We start from the raw sequence: 19,755 nt of genomic DNA on the forward strand, positions 1-19,755 counted from the left end.
CACTTCTGTGATTGTCATTCATGCTATTTGAATATTTCTAGCTTTCTTCCTAATGAGCTTGATTCAGAGCAGGCCCCGTGGAGTTTGATACACATGTGCTTCAGTCTTGGCTTTGCTGGCTGTAATCTGTGTGGCTCCGGACCTTCTAAAATGGAGAGCAGTAGCTCTCTGTCTCCAAAAGCAGATGGGCACATGAAACTGTCCCATGGTTGTTAGCTAATGTTGCCATCATTGTTGTTAGTAAAATTGGCTTTCAGTGTTGGCTGCTAGAACATAACATAGTACTCTAATGACTGAATTTACCAGTCATACATAGATGATGCAATGTATTTTTTTTATCATGGTGATAATTGATGTTAGTATTTGGTATTAAACAGTAGCCACTGTTCATTGATTATTTCTACTTTATTTCTTAGTGCAGATAATAAAGCCCCTTGCAAGCCATGTTTTGATTAGTCCTTGTGGCACTGGTACTACAATACCATTATCTTTATTTTATGGATGAAGAAACTGAAGTTTTGAGAGATTGTATCTTTCTCTAGGTCCTGGTGAGTAAGTGGAAGGTTAAGATCTTAACTTGAGAAATCTAGCTCCAGGGCCCCTTGTAGCTATTAATTACTCTTTCTTGCCTTCCAACAATGTATTTGCCTTAGCTTACAAGTGGAGTTTACTAATGTGTTAAATTCTTGTTTTTATCACTTCTGTGAGTGAGCATATAGTAGGTGTTTAAGAAACTCTTGTTTGCTTATGAATCTTTGCAGAAAAATTTTGTGCACACACAAGCAAATGATCTTTTTCTTACTCCCAATTGAAAACACAGTATATATACTGGAACACACATAGCATTTTACTTTTGGCTTCCAGAAAACTTTTCTGCAGTTTTCCTTTGTCTGTTTTCATGAAAACATTTTAATCTGTATTTAGTCTTATTCATCTCTTTTTTCCTTTCTGGTATATAAGCTTTTTCTCTTGCCTAGAAAGAACAACTTCCGTACTTCAAAAATAAAAAAAAGAAGGGCCCCAATATTTTCTTATAGAACTCTTCATTAGAAATTTGCTTTTGTCATGAGAAATTAGGTAAGGATTTACCTTTATTGGGTTTCCCTGGTAGCTCAAATGATAAAGAGTCTGCCTGCAGTGTGGGAGACCTGGATTTGATCCCTGGGTCAGGAAGATCCCCTGCAGAAGGAAATGGCAACCCACTCTAGTATTCTTGCCTGAAAAATCCCATGGACGGAGGAGCCTGGCAGGCTACAATCCATGGGGTCACAAAGAGTTGGACACGACAGAGACTAACACCCCGTGCTATACAATAGGTTACCTTTACTATTATTTTTCTGAGTGATTTGTCAGTTTTTAGCCATTATCCACTGAGAAATTTAGTTTTTTCTACTGAATATAGTGCCACTCTTACTGTATATTAAATTTCTCTAAGTATGTGAATCTATTTTGGATTGCCTCTTTTTGTTCCTACATCAATACCAAACTGTTTTAATTACTGAAGCTTTAAAATATGTTTTAGTGTCTGGATCTCTGACCTCCTAACATCATGGAAGTTTGGAATAGGTGATGACCTTAGAGGCCATTGAACGAAGTTTTGTTGGTTTAAAAAGCAGGTAGATGAGTCCCTAAAAAGTACCTGACTTTCTTGAAGATTGCACCCTTAGGTGTTGGCAGAGCCAGATGTGAATTTGGAATGGAGGCTGGAGTGGATCTTGAACCAGAATATGGGGCTTTAATATAGTCCAGCCACATTAGCCCTGAAAGCCCTCTGAGCTTCAGTATTGTTACTTACAAATAATACCTATGCCATAGGTGGCCCTGAGGAATGCATGAGACACCCTGTTGCATCACCAAACACATTGCTGTCCACAGAGGACATCTCAAATGTATCTAGTTGACTCCAAGCCAAGGCCTTCTGAATCTAATTCTTTGGTGTGCCCCCATTTCACCACACCCAACCATTTCATATCCATGGCATGCCTTAAAGTTTTGATTGCTAAAAGATACTGGAGAATAATCTTTCATAAAACTTTCTGAATGATATTGTTCTTAGAAAAACATGAGTTCTGTTTTTAAATAGATGTGAGCAAAGGTGACTTAAGTAAGATCTTGGCTGTGGGATTTTAGAAACTTTAGTATGATAATGTCTACCATAAATCAGGGGAGTGAGCTGCATTTCCCAAGTTGGCTTGATCATAGAGCTAACCTTCACTCTCCCAATTAATTTTTCCACAATACCCAGGAGGGTTTCAAAGAACAAATACTGTTTACTTTAGAGCGATTGTGTCTCTCTTGGGAAGAAATTCCTTTTAAAGAAAAAAATAAAAAGAACATTATAGCACCCAGTATTGTTTTATGTAATAATTATTACTTATGTTACTTAATTAGGTACAAAGATAAGACTAGGCATGCTTATAGCTCTTACAGAACTATGAAGCCAAATCAGAATTACACACTAAATGAAAATACAACGTCAAAGCCTATAAACTTTAAATGAATGATATTAACTTTATATGAAAAAGGATTGTGTTTGCTGGATGTAAATTTATATTTGACCTGAGTATGGTGCCAGCTGCTATAGCTCAGATGCAGCTCAGAAGTCTGCACAGTGCTGTGCTGCGTATTAACCTAGTTTCCTCACTGGTTGCTGTTTCTGTAGTGCTGATAGACCCCTTGATTTCCTGTTCACCATCATGTCCTATGGCCAAGATTTGGAGGGAATATATTAGAGAAATAAGATATATTTCTTCTGGGTTTTTTTTTCCCCATTTCATTCCCAGAGAACTGAAGTGTGAATACAAAGGCAAATATTTAGATCTTTTAACAATCCTTGATTATCAGGAATTATTTGCATGATCACTTTAATAAGTTCACTTTAACTTTTGAGATAATCATCAAAAAGAAAAGACAAAATAAGTTTTGTAGCAAACTCATGGATCCTTGAACATAGGTCCCCATTCTTTAGGAATATGGGCCCTGACTTTTAAATATAGTTTTAATTCTCTTTTAAGTAAATGTACTATACTTTCTAATTTAGTAATCATTTACAAACATGTCATATGTATATGAATGGAGATTACTTACTTGGATTTATTGAACATAACTGACCTTGAGATCACGAAATTATTGCTTAGTCTTCCTAGTAAATTATCAATGAGATTTAAGTTCTTTGAGCCTCAGTGATAGGTTAAAAAGTTCATGGCATGTCTCAGTAGGACCAGTATTTAAACTTTTTGTGTAAAGATTAATTTTCATGTTTAAATTTAGTGTGCTTCCTTGAAGGAATAGTACAATATGAAGGATACATGGTGTTTTTGTTAATGTATTTTTTCGGTAATAGTAAGTGTTTTGAAGATGGGCATTTTAAATGTTAGGAGGTACTAAGATTGATAGCTTTGCAAATTGGTTTTAAGTATTTTGAATTTATAACTATCATCATGTTGCAAAATAACATTGACTTTGGAATAGCTTGCTTCCTTTTGTAGTAATTCAAAAATATTATGACAGCTATAGTTTTATAGTGAGCATAAAAACCAGTGAGGTAAGTTCAATGAGGTAAGGTTAGTGTTGGAAGTTTTATTAACAAAAACTTTAAGTATTAACACATGAGTTACAATTCCCATGTGTTTTCAGAAATTTGCTGGAACTGAACTAAACATTAAAATTTGAACTTTGGACTAGTCACTTAAAACCACCTAATTTTAGTGTAAGAAGTAGCCAAAAGCTTGAGTATGAAAACAGGCTTTATAAAGTTGGCTGGATTATTAACCCACATAAGATATGAATTCTTCCATGTAGGTGATATGAAACACTCTTGACCAAGCATTGTTTTCTTCAGGTAGGTGGCATATGGGAGTTGGGTATGATTTTTTGACGGGTGGGTAAGACAAAATGCATCTTAACAACCTGAAAATCTCAGCTGTGTTATTAACAAGCTGGCGATTGTAACTTAACTTTTATAAGCACAGCATGTGGTTATGCAATACTAAATATACCTGAATTTTATTTTTTGAATTGAAATTATATGAGAACAGACTTCTAATTGAGGAGAAAGGTATACTGTAAATTATGAAGCAATCTATAATACAGCCATCATTGTTTCTCTTTGTACTATTTAAATAATTTAAAATGTAGATTTCCTAACCCCCACTAGGTCAAATGTTTAAATTTTGGATTGGTAGATGAAAACCACACACAGAAATGGGATTATCTAGTCCTTTTTTCCCTAGTCAGCATCGCTCTAGTGTTCAGTTTAGTCGCTCAGTCGTGTCTGACTCTTTGCGACCCCATAAATTGCAGCATGCCAGGCCTCCCTGTCCATCATCAACTCCCGGAGTTCACTCAAACTCATGTACATTGAGTCGGTGATGCCATCCAGCCATCTTATCCTCTGTCATCCCCTCCTCCTCTTGCCCCCAATCCCTCCCAGCATCAGTCTTTTCCAATGAGTCAACTCTTCACATGAGGTGGCCAAAGTATTGGAGTTTCAGCTTTAGCATCAGTCCTTCCAAAGAACACCCAGGACTGATCTCCTTCAGAATGGACTGGTTGGATCTCCTTGCAGTCCAAGGGACTCTCAAGAGTCTTCTCCAACACCACAGTTCAAAAGCATCTCCTAGTGTTCAACAGGAGAGTAAATACATGATTGACATGTAATGAGTGACATTAACTGGTGGCTGTGAAAAGCTTAAGGGTATAATTGATAAGACCAAATCTCTTGTTACTGGTGACTATGATGAGGGAAAGAAAGTGTGAAAGTGGAAGTTGCTCAGTCATGTTCAACTCTTTGTGAACCCATGGATTATACAGTCCATGGAATTCTCCAGGCCAGAATACTGGAGTGGGTAGCCTTTCCCTTCGCCAGGGGATCTTCCCAGCCCAGGAACTGAACACTGGTCTGCCGTATCTCAGGTGGATTCTTTATCACCTGAGCCACAGGGGAAGCCCATGATGGGGGAGAGACCTTGTAATGAAATTAAAGGAACCCTTTTAGGAAAGGGATTTTCTCAGTTTTCAATTGTTACAGATATCCTCTCCCTACAAGTTGTTGTTGACTTGATCTCAGTGGGTGTAAATACATTTCTGTGGTAGTAACTGTATCTGTAAATATGCTGAAGATGTCCTAATTAGTCTTCTGAAAGAATGTTATAATTCTTTATACTACATTACATTAAAATATAATGTTATATTTACAGGACTGCTCATCCACAAGTAGATTAGACTGTAGTCCAGGTTCTGTTGTCTTCAGTTCAGTTCAGTTCAGCCGCTCAGTTGTGTCCGACTCTTTGCAACTCCATGAATCGCAGCACGCCAGGCCTCCCTGTCTATCACCAACTCCCAGAGTTCACTCAAACTCATGTCCATCAAGTCGGTGACACCATCCAGCCATCTCATCCTCTGTCATCCCCGTCTCCTCCTGCCTCCAATCCCTCCCAGCATCAGGGTCTTTTGCAATGAGTCAGCTCTTGGCATCAGGTGGCCAAAGTATTGGAGTTTCAGCATCAGCATCAGTCCTTCCAATGAACACCCAGGACTGATCTCCTTTAAGATGGACTGGTTGGACCTCCTTGCAGTCCAAGGGACTCTCAAGAGTCTTCTCCAATACCACAGTTCAAAAGCATCAATTCTCCAGCACTCAGCTTTCTTCACAGTCCAACTCTCACATCCATACATGACCACTGGAAAACCATAGCCTTGATGAGACAGACCTTTGTTGGCAAAGTAATGTCTCTGCTTCTTAATATGCTGTCTAGGTTGGTCATAACTTTCCTTCCAAGGAGCAAGCATCTTTTAATTTCATGGCTGCAGTCACCATCTGCAGTGATTTTGGAGCTCCCCAAAATAAAGTCTGACGCTGTTTGCACTGTTTCCAATCCATATGGCCATTTACCTTTACAATATTTCCCAGCATCTCAAACTACGTATACCTAATACTGAACTCTTGATTGCCTGCCTCAAGTCTGATTCTCCCCAGTCTTTCCCATAATAGGCAGTAATTCCACTGTCTATTCTAGTCTAGTAAAACCCTCAGTTCTCCCAGATGCCTCCCAATTGTTTCACAGAATATGTCTCAAAAAGAGCCATAAACTCCTTGTGGACCACCTCAATTTTAGTTGTAGCAGCCACTGTCTCTCCTCTGGTTGACTGCCTGTCCTTTGCCTCAATTCCCATCCCCTACCCCCAGTGTCTGCTTGCAGAACAGCATCAAATTGTCCCATCATTGGCAACAAAAAGACTTTGTTTTTCGTAGATGCTTTGCATTCTGATTCAATTCTATACTTAATGTGCACATTTCTTACTACAGACCTAATATCAATCATTTCTACAATGAAACTGATTTGTTTTATTTAGAAATGGTTTTAAGAGACAGTATTTGGGGTGGACAGTCATTGTTACTGATATGGTTACTGTTCTTTAAATCCTTTTTAATGGACAAAACTAGAAAATATTTAATTTCTTTTTTTATTGAAGGATAATTGCTTTACAGAATTTTGTTTTCTGTCAAACCTCAACATGAAGCAGCCATTGGTATACATATATCTCCTCCCTTTTGAAACTCCCTCCCATCTCTTTCCCCCTCTACATTGATACAGAGCCCTTGTTTGAGTTTTCTGTGCTATACAGCCAATTTCTGTTGTCTATCTATTTTACGTATGGTAATATAAGTTTCTGTGTAACTTTTTCCATATATCTCACCCTCTTCTCCCCTCTCCCCATGTCCATAAGTCTATTCTCTATGTCTGTTTCTCCATTGCTGTCCTGTTAATAAATTCTTCAGTACCATTTTTCTAGATTCCATATATATGCATTAGAATATCCTTCTCTTTCCAACTTACTTCACTTTGTATAATAGGTTCTAGGTTCGTCCACCTCATTAGAATTGACTCAAATGCATTCCTTTTTATGGCTGAGTAATATTCCATTGAGTATATATACCACAACTTCTTTATCCATTCATCTGTTGATGGACATCTAGGTTGCTTTCATGTTCTAGCTATTGTAAATAGTGTTGCAATGAACAATAGGATACATGTGTCTTTTTCAATTTTGGTTTCCTCAGGGTATATGCCTGGGAGTGGGATTGCTGAGTTATATGGTGGCTTTATTCGTAGTTTTTTTAAGGAATCTCCATACCGTCTTTGATAGTGACTGTATCAATTTACACTCCCACCAAGAGCATCCCCTTTTTTCCACATCCTCTCCAGCATTAATTGTGAAAATAATATTTTAAGAACATTTGGAAAACGGAGGGGATATATGTATACCTATGGCTGATTCATGTTGAGGTTTGACAGAGAACAAAAATTTGGAAAACTCAGCAAGGGCCATAGGACTGGAAAAGGTCAGTTTTCATTCCAATCCCTAAGAAAGGCAATGCCAAAGAATGCTCAAACTACCACACAATTGCACTCATTTTACATGCTAGTAAAGTGACGCTCAAAATTTTCCAAGCCAGGTTTCAGCAATACATGAACCATGAACTTCCAGATGTTCAAGCTGGCTTTAGAAAAGATAGAGGAACCAGAGATCAAATTGCAAACATCTGTTGCATCATTGAAAAAACAAGAGAGTTTCAGAAGAACATCTATTTCTGCTTTATTGACTGTGCCAAAGCCTTTGACTGTGTGGATCACAGTAAATTGTGGAAAATTCTGAAAAAGATGGGAAGACCAGACCACCTGACCTGCCTCCTGAGAACCTTTTGAACTGTGGTGTTGGAGAAGACTCTTGAGAGTCCCTTGGACTGCAGGGAGATTCAACCAGTGCATCCTAAAGGAAATCAGTCCTGAATATTCATTGGAATATTGGACTGATGCTGAAGCTGAAACTCCAATACTTTGGCCACCTGATGTGAAGAGCTGACTCATTTGAAAAGACCCTGATGCTGGGAAAGATTGAAGGCAGGAGGAGAAGGGGATGACAGAGGATGAGATGGCTGGATGGCATTACCGACTCAATGGACATGAGTTTGGGTAAACTCCGGGAGTTCGTGATGGCCAGCGAGGCCTGACTTATTCCAGTCCATGGGGTCACAAAGAGTCGGACATAACTGAGTGTCTGAATATTTTCAGAAAGAAAACATGCCATGTGTTCATGCCTTTTAGTATTATAAGGCTGTTTTTAGTATTTCAGTTTTTTTTCTTAAAGACTTAAATTTATTAAAATCCAAAATTAACTTTAAAGCACAGAAATATGTGTCAAGAACAACTTATTTAAAGATCAATAAAGACTATTTAGTGTTAAAAGATGGGATAATAAAGAGTCGCCGTCAGTTAAATAAACCATTTAGTGAATATCCAAGGATCATTCCAAGTTATAACAGCTGATAGACATTTGCTGAATCATAAATTTATTTTGCGTATACACAAACACGCAATGAACATTTTCACCAATAAGCACAGATATCCACAAATTAGCTTTTTGTCATCCAATTTTTTACAAGGCTTTTATATAAGTTGTAAGATTTTTGTATTTGTATTACTTTCCTTTTATGCTAAAAATCATGTTTTCTAATGATCACTACAGTTCAGTTCAGTCGCTCAGTCGTGTCCGACTCTTTGCGACCCCATGAATCGCAGCACACCAGGCCTCCCTGTTCATCACCATCTCCCGGAGTTCACTCAGACTCACATCCATCGAGTCCGTGATGCCATCCAGCCATCTCATCCTCGGTCGTCCCCTTCTCCTCCTGCCCCCAATCCCTCCCAGCATCAGAGTCCTTTCCAGTGAGTCAGCTCTTTGCATGAGATGTCCAAAGTACTGGAGTTTCAGCTTTAGCATCATTCCTTCCAAAGAAATCCCAGGGTTGATCTCCTTCAGAATGGACTGGTTGGATCTCCTTGCAGTCCAAGGGACTCTCAAGAGTCTTCTCCCACACCACAGTTCAAAAGCATCCATTCTTTCTCACTCAGCCTTCTTCATAGTCCAACTCTCGCATCCATACATGACCACAGGAAAAACCATAGCCTTGACTAGATGGACCTTAGTTGGCAAAGTAATGTCTCTGCTTTTGAATATACTGTCTAGGTTGGTCATAACTCTTCTTCCAAGAAGTAAGCATCTTTTAATTTCATGGCTGCAATCACCCTATTTATATAATATTTAATTATATAATACTTTTTTGCTCTACTTCACCTCCAACTTCACAAATACATGGTTCAACAAGTCACAATTCCTGCCACAAAATCAATTCTTCACATTTGTTAAATGAATGAATAAATAATTTTAGTTACTGGAAATAAAGAGTACCTATAGAGAAGAGAAATCTGAAATCAAAATAGATGAAGGCAAAGAGTAGAAAGACATGACCTAAGTATAGGTTAAGAGATAGACACACCCTCATCTCAGCTTTTTTTTCCTTCTCTTTTTAGCTGTGCTGGGTCTTCATTACTGCAAGGGCTTTTCTCCAGGTGCAGTGAGCAGGGGCTACATTCTAGTTGTAGTGTGCGGATTTCTCATTATGGTGGCTTCTCTTGTTGTGAAGCATGGGCTCTAGGCATGTGGGTTCAGTAGTTTGGCACATGGGTTCAGTAGTTAAGGCTCCCAGGCTCTAGAGCAGAGGGTTAGTAGTTGTGATCCACAAGCTTTGTTGCTCTGCGGTATGTGGTATCTTCCCGGACCAGGGATCGAACACATGTCTCTTGCGTTGGCAGGTGGATTCTTTACTATTCAGCCACCAGGGAAGCCACTGTATAGCTACTGTTTGATGGTGCAGTTGCTGAAGGTCATTTTTTTTTTGAAAGGCAACTTTTGCTATAATTAGAGATTTGTATGAAAGAGCTTTAAAAAAGCAATGATTATTCTGAATGCTTCTTTTCAGCAAGACTGCAGAAAGATCATGCTAACTAAATCACCAATCAGTTAGGTAGTTCTCTTTGGTAGAGATCAGTAACCTTTGAGGATTAAAGAAGAGAAGACTCCTGCCCATTACCTCGTCTCCAGGTAGTATATCAGTCATACAGCCTTTCTGAGTGCTCTGTGAAATTCTAGCTCTCTGTCGTTTTGAGATCATAAAAGATTCATGTGAGGCCAGTTGGACACTGTTTCCTGTGGCATGGCTCAGTCAGCCATGTTTGCTATTGGTCCAGAATCCTCCCTAAAGTGTTTCTCCATAGAGGAGATAAAAGTCTAAGGATTGAAACTTTTGAATTTATTAGAATCATAGACCCACATGGTCCACTATTGTAACCATGAACCATATGGGGCTATTGAGCATCTGAAACGTCACTAGTTCTAATTGAAATATGTTGAAAATGAAAAGTAGATGCTGACTTTTGAAGACAATACCAAAATGTAAAATATATTATTTTTTAATGTTGATTACATGTTAAAAAGTAATATTTTTGATATAGTGGATTACATTAAATATAGTCTTAATATTACTTTTTGGAGAAGGAAATGGCAACCCACTCCAGTATTCTTGCCTGGAAAATTCCATGGACAGAGAAGCCTGGTAGTCTACAGTCCATGGGGTCACAAAGAGTCGGACACGACTGAGCAACTTCACTTCAATATTACTTTTACATGTTTCTTCTTTTTAAACTTGGCTGCTAAAAAATTAAAAATTACAGATGTGGCTTGTGTTGTATTTTCATTGGACACACCACCTTCAGCCTTTTTTCTGGAAGGGTGGATGTATCTGTGCAACATTTCTAGCCAGTCCATACAACTTGAACACCACCCGTTTCATCAAGGAAAAGTCAGTCCTCACATTAATTATGCTAATTGACCAAATTTCAGATACTCATCGAATATAAAGAATATTGAGCCACTTTTGGTAGTTGACTCTGGTATGTCAGCTTTTAACTGAAATCTTTCATAGCTGATTAACTACCCCTAGAGAATTTATTCACAGTTGGGAAATACACCCATCGACCCAGCCACCCCTCCACACAGACACACATATCACACCATGTATGCTGAAATATTTTAAAGTAAATGACAGACAGTATAACACTCTGGTACATGTTAGAGCACAAAACCTTACTTGCTGGTTCTCCACTTTTCCTGAGGGCTGTTGATTAGCAACCTTTATTGCATTCCTACAGTATATAAATCACTGGGTTACAGGGTGTGGAAAGCAGAATAATAAAATATAATAACAATAGCAAAAATTTATTGAGTGTTTCTAGGTGCCAGGCACTGTGCTAAGTGCATTACATGTGTTATTTAATTTAATCTTTAATGTAATTTGATGAAGGTGGTACTCTTATTATCCTCATTTTGCTTATGACACCTTTGATTTATTCTTGACATTTGGAAGGCTGGTGAGTAAGTTCATGGCCATTGACATGAGTTGCTTGAACATCTATATTTGCAGTGGAGAGACTTTGCAAAACAGAGTTGTCCACTTGAGCCACTTGTTGATAGGAATAGAAGTTCAAACCAGTGTGCTATAGGAGACTCTTCCTCTTTGATCGCTTTTTCTCTTCTCCCCAGGATCTTGATCTTTAACCTCTGTGTTTACTCCCTAGGATTCTGCTACTTCTTCCTTTCAGCTCTGTCCTTGGCCCTCTGTCAACCATCTCTCCCTGCCCCAACCCCTGCCACACTTCTTTGGAATTGGAATGAAAGGATAGAGGAAAGTAGATTTTGAGGTCGTATACATTGAAGGAGTAGAGGGAAGAACAGTGATCCAGTTTCATGTAGGTTTATGGCCATTGGACACGACTGAGCGACTTCACTTTCACCTTTCCCTTTCATGCACTGGAGAAGAAAATGGCAACTCACTCCAGTATTCTTGCCTGGAGAATCCCAGGGATGGGGGAGCCTGGTGGGCTCTGTCTCTGGAGTCGCACAGAGTTGGACACAGCTGAAGTGACTTAGCAGCAGCAAGACAAACAAACCTTTCTAGTTTTAAGGTACCTACTTTTTAATAAAACCAGGAGAAGTTATAGTAATTGAGTAGTTTAATACATCATACTGTTGAGGGGCAGGGAGTTAGGGGTGGTCCTGCTTTTGAGGATCCAGATATATGGAGGTTCTGCCATCTTGTAGCTCCACCATGTGGAAAATGTATCCTTCAGAGTCTCAAGAAAGGGGAGGGGTGTCAAGAAGGTGTAGATAGGAAGTGATGTATGACGCTTCTGCTTACATTTCATGAATGGCTCCATTTTCCCACAAGGGGGCTGGAAAGAGAGATGGATCCAGTGTTCAGGAAGTAAAGGCAAATTGGATTTGAGTGAGAACTAGTGGTTACTACCACAGTGGCTTCTAGATTTTAGGTTATTTTCAGTGTTTTTGTCTTTGGAAGCATACTTCCATACATTATGCATGCTTCCAACTTTGAATCTGTCTCCCCATTTGAATGATTGCAAGTTGAATCAAATTCAAATATACCGTTAACTCAAGTCTACTATTAGGAAAAGCAAACAAACGACACTGTAAATGTGAAATAAAACTGTATTGGGAGCTTTTGTGTATGTTCCAGTTTCATTTTCTTTTAAAGTTGTTCTTTGTGATAGCATGTTTATTCAATGCCTGAAGTGTTGTCAAGTAAGTAATATTTAATCTGTGAAAATTTTCAAGTGGCCCCTTTTTCTCTCTCAAGTGTTTTTTTTTTTTTTCTTTCTCTCGAGTGTTGCCGCAGTCATTTTAACATGGAAATGAACCATTTGATTTTTAAAAATTCTTTATGGCATATCAAGTAGCGCTTCGTGTTTTGTCACAACATTGAAACTATTTCTGAAGGCCTGTGTAAAATACGGCAGAAAGGTCAGGAAGCTTATGTACAGAACTTCTAGAAACATACCTCACCATTGGAACTGGTTATAATTCCTGGGTGCTGACAGGAAGATTAATAACATTTAACTCTGATTTTGGCAATTTTTGCCAATTTCATTGCCATGGTCATTTTCTTTCAAGTTATTACCTGGAACTGAAGTGATAGCAAATGCTTTATGCTTTATACTGCCAGGTAAAAGGTTAAATTTTCATATGTTACATGATTTTAAACATACACATACATGCACCCAGATACAAACACAAATATACATACAACTGGATCAGAAGGAAATGAGTAATTCTCCTAAAATGAAAAGATTGTCTTAGTTTTAACATTAGGTGACTAGTTCCCATGCGGTTAAATAACATGTAAAAACTGGGAATTCAACCTATGGATCTTTGTGCACTGACAATATCATGCAGTTCTAATTTTCCTTTGTTTTTCTGGGAAATGATGGTGCTCTTTGCTTTGCCAAGTTTTATTATTGAGTCAACTGCCAAAGTTTAAGAGAGAGAGTCAAGGGCCCTTAAAATTATTTGGTGTTGAGTGAAGAGGTAGAGAAAGGTATTTCATATTCCCAAACATTTTAACTTTTGTGTCTCTACCTGATGTTGGAATATAATCTAAACTTGTAAGCTTTTCTGATTCTTTTTAAAAATGAAGTATGCTATCGAGTGAAGTTCAAATATTAGTGAAGGGAATTTTAATCCTACTCACTGATACTCAGTTTGGAACTACATATTCTAATTTTTAATAGACTATCTTCTTTCTGGCCTGATTCCTGTGTTTAAACTTCTGTGCATCAGAAGGTCTGTGCGCCTGCTTGTGGTTTTGCACCATCTGGAAGTTAAAATTTGACTTTAGAAATGATGTCATGCTTGCTTACTGCAAACTGGGCTAATGTTGGTTGAGAATTGGATGTAGTTCAGGTCAACATTTTGTCTTAAAAAAAAAAAAACAACTCTAAGCTTCATTTCTTGATTCTAGGAGGCTGTGCAAAGCTGTAGAGATAGAATGAAGGTGATTGAAGGCCACAATTCAAATTCCTTTGAAGCTAAGTGCATGCTGTCAGGCGCATGGAAAATAAACTCACAAACAGACCTTGGCTGGCACAGACTCCCTCCTGCCATGTAGAGTTTGGGTGTTGCGAGTAGTGTGTTGATCATGAGCAACTTTGCTCTCCGTTTTGTTCCTGGAGAAATAGTCTTACTTAAGTCTTACTTAATAGTCCTTACAAAAGCTTGAGTTGCTGTTTTAATCTCTTATGGACTTAGTAAGATGGAGCAAGACATTGAAAGATCACACATAGCCAGAAGGCACTACAAATGTTAAGCTTACTATTGATCAATTAGAGTCTCTTCTGAAACTTTCTCTAGCATCACTCACTATCTTCCAGGTTGTAATTTATTTATATCATGGATTTGGGTTGCATGTTTCCTTTGTCCAGATAAAGACCACCATCTTTGATAGGTAGAATGTGGAGCTAATGGGACCACAGTTTCTTCTCCAATTTTCACAGAGTCCTAGTCAGCCTATGTACAGATCCCTAAAATTGAATGTGTAACACTTTCTAACCACTGTTGTAATCTGCAGTGATCAACATGTTCTGCCAGTTTTGAAGGAACCCACTAAATACTACCCTTTTAAGTATCAGCTTCTGCACAACAAAGGAAACTATAAGTAAGGTGAAAAGACAGCCTTCTGAATGAGAGAAAATAATAGCAAATGAAGCAACTGACAAACAACTAATCTCAGAAATATACAAGCAACTCCTGCAGCTCAATTCCAGAAAAATAAATGACCCAGTCAAAAACTGGGCCAAAGAACTAAGTAGACATTTCTCCAAAGAAGACATACAGATGGCTAACAAACACATGAAAAGATGCTCAACATCACTCATTATCAGAGAAATGCAAATCAAGACCCCAATGAGGTACCATTTCACACCAGTCAGAATGGCGGCGATCCAAAAGTCCACAAGCAATAAATGCTGGAGAGGGTGTGGAGAAAAGCGAACCCTCTTACACTGTTGGTGGGAATGCAAGCTAGTACAGCCACTATGGAGAACAGTGTGGAGATTGCTGAAAAAACTGGAAATAGAACTGCCTTATGACCCAGCAATCCCACTGCTGGGCATACACCCCGAGGAAACCAGAATTGAAAGAGACACATGTACCCCAATGTTCATTGCAGCACTGTTTATAGTAGTCAGGACATGGAAGCAACCTAGATGTCCATCAACAGATGAATGGATGTGGTACGTATACACAATGGAGTATTACTCAGCCATTAAAAAGAATACATTTGACTCAGTTCTAATGAGGTGGATGAAACTGGAGCCGATTATATTCAGAGTGAAGTAAGCCAGAAAGAAAAACACCAATACAGTATACTAACACATATAAATGGAATTTAGAAAGATGGTAATGATAACCTTGTATGCGAGACAGCAAAAGAGAAACAGCTGTATAGAACAGTCTTTTGGACTCTGTGGGAGAGGGAGAGGGTGGGATGATTTGGAAGAATGGCATTGAAACATGTATAATATCATATAAGAAGTGAATCGCCAGTCTAGGTTTGATGCAAGATACAGGATGCTAGGGGCTGGTGCACTGGGATGACCCAGAGAGATGGTATGGGGAGAGAGGTGGGAGGGGGTTCAGGATTGGGAACACATGTACACCTGTGGTGGATTCATGGTGATGTATGGCAAAATCAATACAATATTGTAAAGTAAAATAATAATAATAAAATAAAAAATGAAAAAAAAAATCACATTTTTTCACCAGATAAGATGAAAACTCAAAGATAAGTACTGATGTTATTCCAAGTTGGTAGATGAAGATAACTTTTTACATAGACCCCTTGAGAATCTGAAATGTTTAAGCTTTAGTGCAGCTGGTATGAGTTTTTCGTTTAGGAAAGGGGAGGTCACCAGGATATGAATTTCCCCTTCACCTCTGTCCCTAGATCTTGATAGCCATTATGTGAGAAGAGGCAGAGCTATCAGATGTTTGCAGATTCAGCAGTTCTTACCTTCTGGAAAGCACAGAGTGTCCATCCTCTCTCATAGTGCGGTCAGGGTCATTCAGCCAATGGGGTTTCCAGCACTTGTCATCACCTCTGCCCTTGCTGGGATCTCCCAGCTTCATCTTGCTGTCTGGGACAGAAACTAGAAAATCTCTCTGCTTACCTACCTCCACATCACCTTTGACATTTTAAAAACACTACTTTGGCCCTCCTTTCTTCAACAAGGGTAAGGAAAGGAGACTGGAGTGGGTTGCCATTTCCTTCTCCAGGGAATCTTCCCAACCCAGGGATCGAACCTGGGTTTCCCGCACTGCAGACAGGTGCTTTTACCGTCTGAGCCACCAGGGAAGCCCTGATAACATCTTTATTTCTAGTATTTTTCTGCCCCGATGTGTTCTACCTAGGACTGATTGCTGTCTTTAAAATCATAAAATGCCAGGCACTTAGAGATAGTCAGTCCTTACCTCTTTCTTTTATAAGTGAAGAAACTGAGGCTGAAGAGGTGTGGGCAAGAGAGAGTTATTTGTCCTCGTCCTCACAGGTAGAAGTAGCACTGACCACTCAGTGGTGTTTCTTTGTGACCCTATGGACTATAGCCTGCCAGGCTGCTCTGTCCATGGGATTCGTGAGGCAGGAACACTGGAGTGAGTTGCCATTCCCTTCTCCAGGGAATCTTCTTGACTCAGGGATTGAATCCAGAGCTCCTGCTTTGTAGGCAGATTTTTTACTGTCTGAGCCACCAGGGAAGCCCAGATAGAAGCAGAACCTAAAACCTAAGTGTCTTTCCTTTGTTCCAAATCTCCTTTGACTCTTTGTCTTTATAATATTTATATATCTATTTATTTTGTCTTATTACAGTATTCCTGCTCCTTTTTTTTTTTTAAAGAAAAGGTTTTTGTTTTTTTCTGTATTCATCTAAACTTTACTTGCAAATAGTATAATGAGCAAATGTTCAACAAGATACGCTATGGGACGCAGCAGTCCCCAGCTTACCCCTGTCCCGTTCTTTTTCCTCAAGATCACCTCTTTAAACTCTTTATGCCTGGTTATTTTGATATCTCTCAATAACATGCTTAATTGCTTCCTAGTGTTGATGTTGCTTCTGTCTATCCAGTTCCTAGTGTGGAAGGTGAGGATTAGAGTCGTCTGTCATCCCAGTGTCCTGCGTCACCCACGTAAACATTTTTTGCACATGATCTTCGGAATGTTAACATTAATAAAAAAGCTTATGTTTCCCCATTCTATTGCCAACATTTGAAAAGCAGAAATTGTAGAAATCTAAATTTTTTCTTTAGTGTTTGTAAAGCAGTCTTTCATGAAGCTGTAGAATAGGTGTCATCCACAGCATTTTCTTCCTCTAACAGCTTCATCTTGGCTACACGTCTTTTTCTAATTTAGGAGTGCTCCTCTACTGCTAGTCTTATTCTCCCAGATGCCCGTGGCATGGCTCATTGCGTTCTCTGTATTCCAGGAGGATGCTACATGGCATGAACAGTGTTGTGCCCTCCCTGGGCTCAAAGGTACAGAGAATTCACGTGCGACAGTTTCCCAACTTTTAGCTTTACAACATGAGATGACTTCATAATGTCTTATTTCATATAAACCTTATAATTAAAAAATAGAAATATCACTGATCAGGTGCACATGCAGTAGGAGTTTACGGTAGATGTAGGCTTTAAAACACATGGCCTGGAGCTGCCCATGAGCAGTGTTTGATCGTGCTGCTGAGAAGGTGTACTGCTGCCCCGCCCACCTCCCAGGGCAGGATGTAGTTACTGATGACCTCTGTAAAACTGCAGCCTTTTTTCTTTTTCCTGATTTCAGGTAGATGCACTGAGATTACGGCTAGAAGAGAAAGAATCTTTTCTCAATAAAAAAACGAAACAGCTGCAGGACCTCACAGAAGAGAAGGGGACACTGGCTGGAGAGATTCGAGACATGAAGGATATGTTAGAAGTGAAGGAAAGGAAAATCAATGTCCTTCAGAAAAAGGTGAGTACCTGACGTAAGCACTTCAGATTGAGAATTGGTATCATCCATGTTTTGTCATTTCAGAGAAACTTTTGAGTGTGGGAAAGAAGAAATTATTGTTCAAGAATTTTAGATTAGTGAGTGTAAGCTTTGAACTTACCGATATTTAACTTACTGGTGATTGTATCATGTCAGTTTTAGTACAGCTTGATGAATTTACTTATTTGATCACCTGGAAACTAGTAATTTTTTTTTTTTCATTTACTAGCTTAAACATAGAGATAATTGTACAAATTTAGATATAAATCTAAAATGTATCATTAATTTTTCCTTTACTGAGAATTGAGCAGTCAATGTGTTTTGTGGGTCTTAAAGGTATTTTAGGTGCATTTTGTATTTGTATAAACTTCAGTAGCTCTTATCCTGTCAGACTCATACAGATCTTAGTGGGTGTGAAGTAATATTTACACCCATTACTTAATTGGAGTCAGTGAGACAATGTGTAATAAGGTGTAATACAGTGATTTAACACAGAAGATACTGGACTTCTGAGAAGAGTTAGGGCTCTTCTTTCTTTCATTTTCTCCACAGTAGGGGATCCAGATTTAGGGACAACACCCAGATTTTTCTTTTGAAGAATTCCTGTTTGCTATTGTGTACAGTTTTGGTGGGATCGAAGGGTGCCCTGCCTTCCCTAGAGAAAAGGGTAGGCAAGAAGAGAAGCTAATACCCGCTCTTTTGAGAGAAAGAAGCTGTTGGAAAACACATAGGGCTCTCAGATTAACAGGCAGCAGCATGGAATCTGAGCAGAAACCAGTGTGGGGAAGTAGGAGCTGGCTGGCCAGGGCACCGCCATAGACAAGCTTGTCACCAGGCAGCTGCAGACAAATGGGATCTAACTGGCCCTTTTCCTGGTGACATTTGCTACCATCACCTCTCACTTTATTTGTATTGACAGCATGCTAGCTGTTTTTCCTGCTTCAACCCTTACTTTTCCTACTGGGTGTTCTTAACATACAAACTGGAGTAATTCTTTTAAAACAGAAAACTGTTCATATCACACTCTGACCAAACCTCTCCAGTCACAACAAGCTACCTAATTTGTGGGGCCAAGTGCAAGATGAAAATATAAGACCCTTTATTCAGACTTTATTGAGAATTTCTGGATGGTCATAGTGAAGCATTAAACTAAGTATGGGGCCCTTCTGAGTACGGGGGCCCTGTGTATGCACGTAAGTTGCATGCCTATGAAGCCATGTCTCCATCCTCAATGGTTTCCATCCTCACAGGATATTCTCATTAGTAATCTATTTTATACATTAGTTCAGTTCAGTTTAGTCACTCAGTCGTGTCCGACTCTTTGCAACCCCATGAATCGCAGCACGCCAGGCCTCCCTGTCCATCACCAACTCCCGGAGTTCACTCAGACTCACGTCCATTGAGTCAGTGATGCCATCCAGCCATCTCATCTGTCGTCCCCTAGTAGTCTGTATATATCAACCTCCACCACCTAGTTCATCCCAGCCCCTCTCCCTCCTGTATCCATGTTTGTTCTCTACATCTGTGTCTTTGTTACTGTTTTTCAAATAAGATCATCTGTACTTTAAGATTCCACATACATGCATTAAAATATGATATTTGTTTTTCTGACTGACTTCATTCTGTATTACAGTCTCCAGGTCCATCCTCACCTCTATAAATAATGCAATTTTGTTCCTTTTGGGGCTGAGTAATATTCCATTGTATATATGTACCACATCTACTTTGTCCATTCCTCTGCTGATGGCCATTTAGATTGCTTCCATGTCCTGGCTATTATAGATAGTGCTGCTATGAACATTGGGATGCATGTATATTTTCAAAGTATGATCTTCTCCAAATATATGTCCCAAAGTGAGACTGCTGGATCATATGTTAGCTCTATTTTTAATTTTTAAAGGAATCTCCATACCATTTTCCACAGTAGCTGTACAAATTTACATTCTCACCAACAGTGCAAGAGGGTTCCCTTTTCTCCATATCTTCTC

General features: G+C 39.0%; 1 protein-coding gene across 9 annotated transcripts in view; it reads left to right on the top strand.

Moving 5' to 3' along the window:
- Positions 1 to 19,755, top strand: part of ERC2 (ELKS/RAB6-interacting/CAST family member 2) — a 1,001,656-nt gene that overhangs the window by 385,265 nt on the left and 596,636 nt on the right. For all 9 annotated transcript variants that reach the window (XM_060402360.1, XM_060402362.1, XM_060402364.1 and 6 more), the window contains one exon: positions 17,582 to 17,749. In XM_060402360.1, coding sequence (XP_060258343.1) covers positions 17,582 to 17,749 — 168 coding nt within the window. The remainder of the gene's footprint in view (positions 1 to 17,581; positions 17,750 to 19,755) is intronic.

Source organism: Ovis aries, chromosome 19 (genome assembly GCF_016772045.2).
Source record: "Ovis aries strain OAR_USU_Benz2616 breed Rambouillet chromosome 19, ARS-UI_Ramb_v3.0, whole genome shotgun sequence".
Lineage (NCBI taxonomy): Eukaryota > Metazoa > Chordata > Mammalia > Artiodactyla > Bovidae > Ovis > Ovis aries.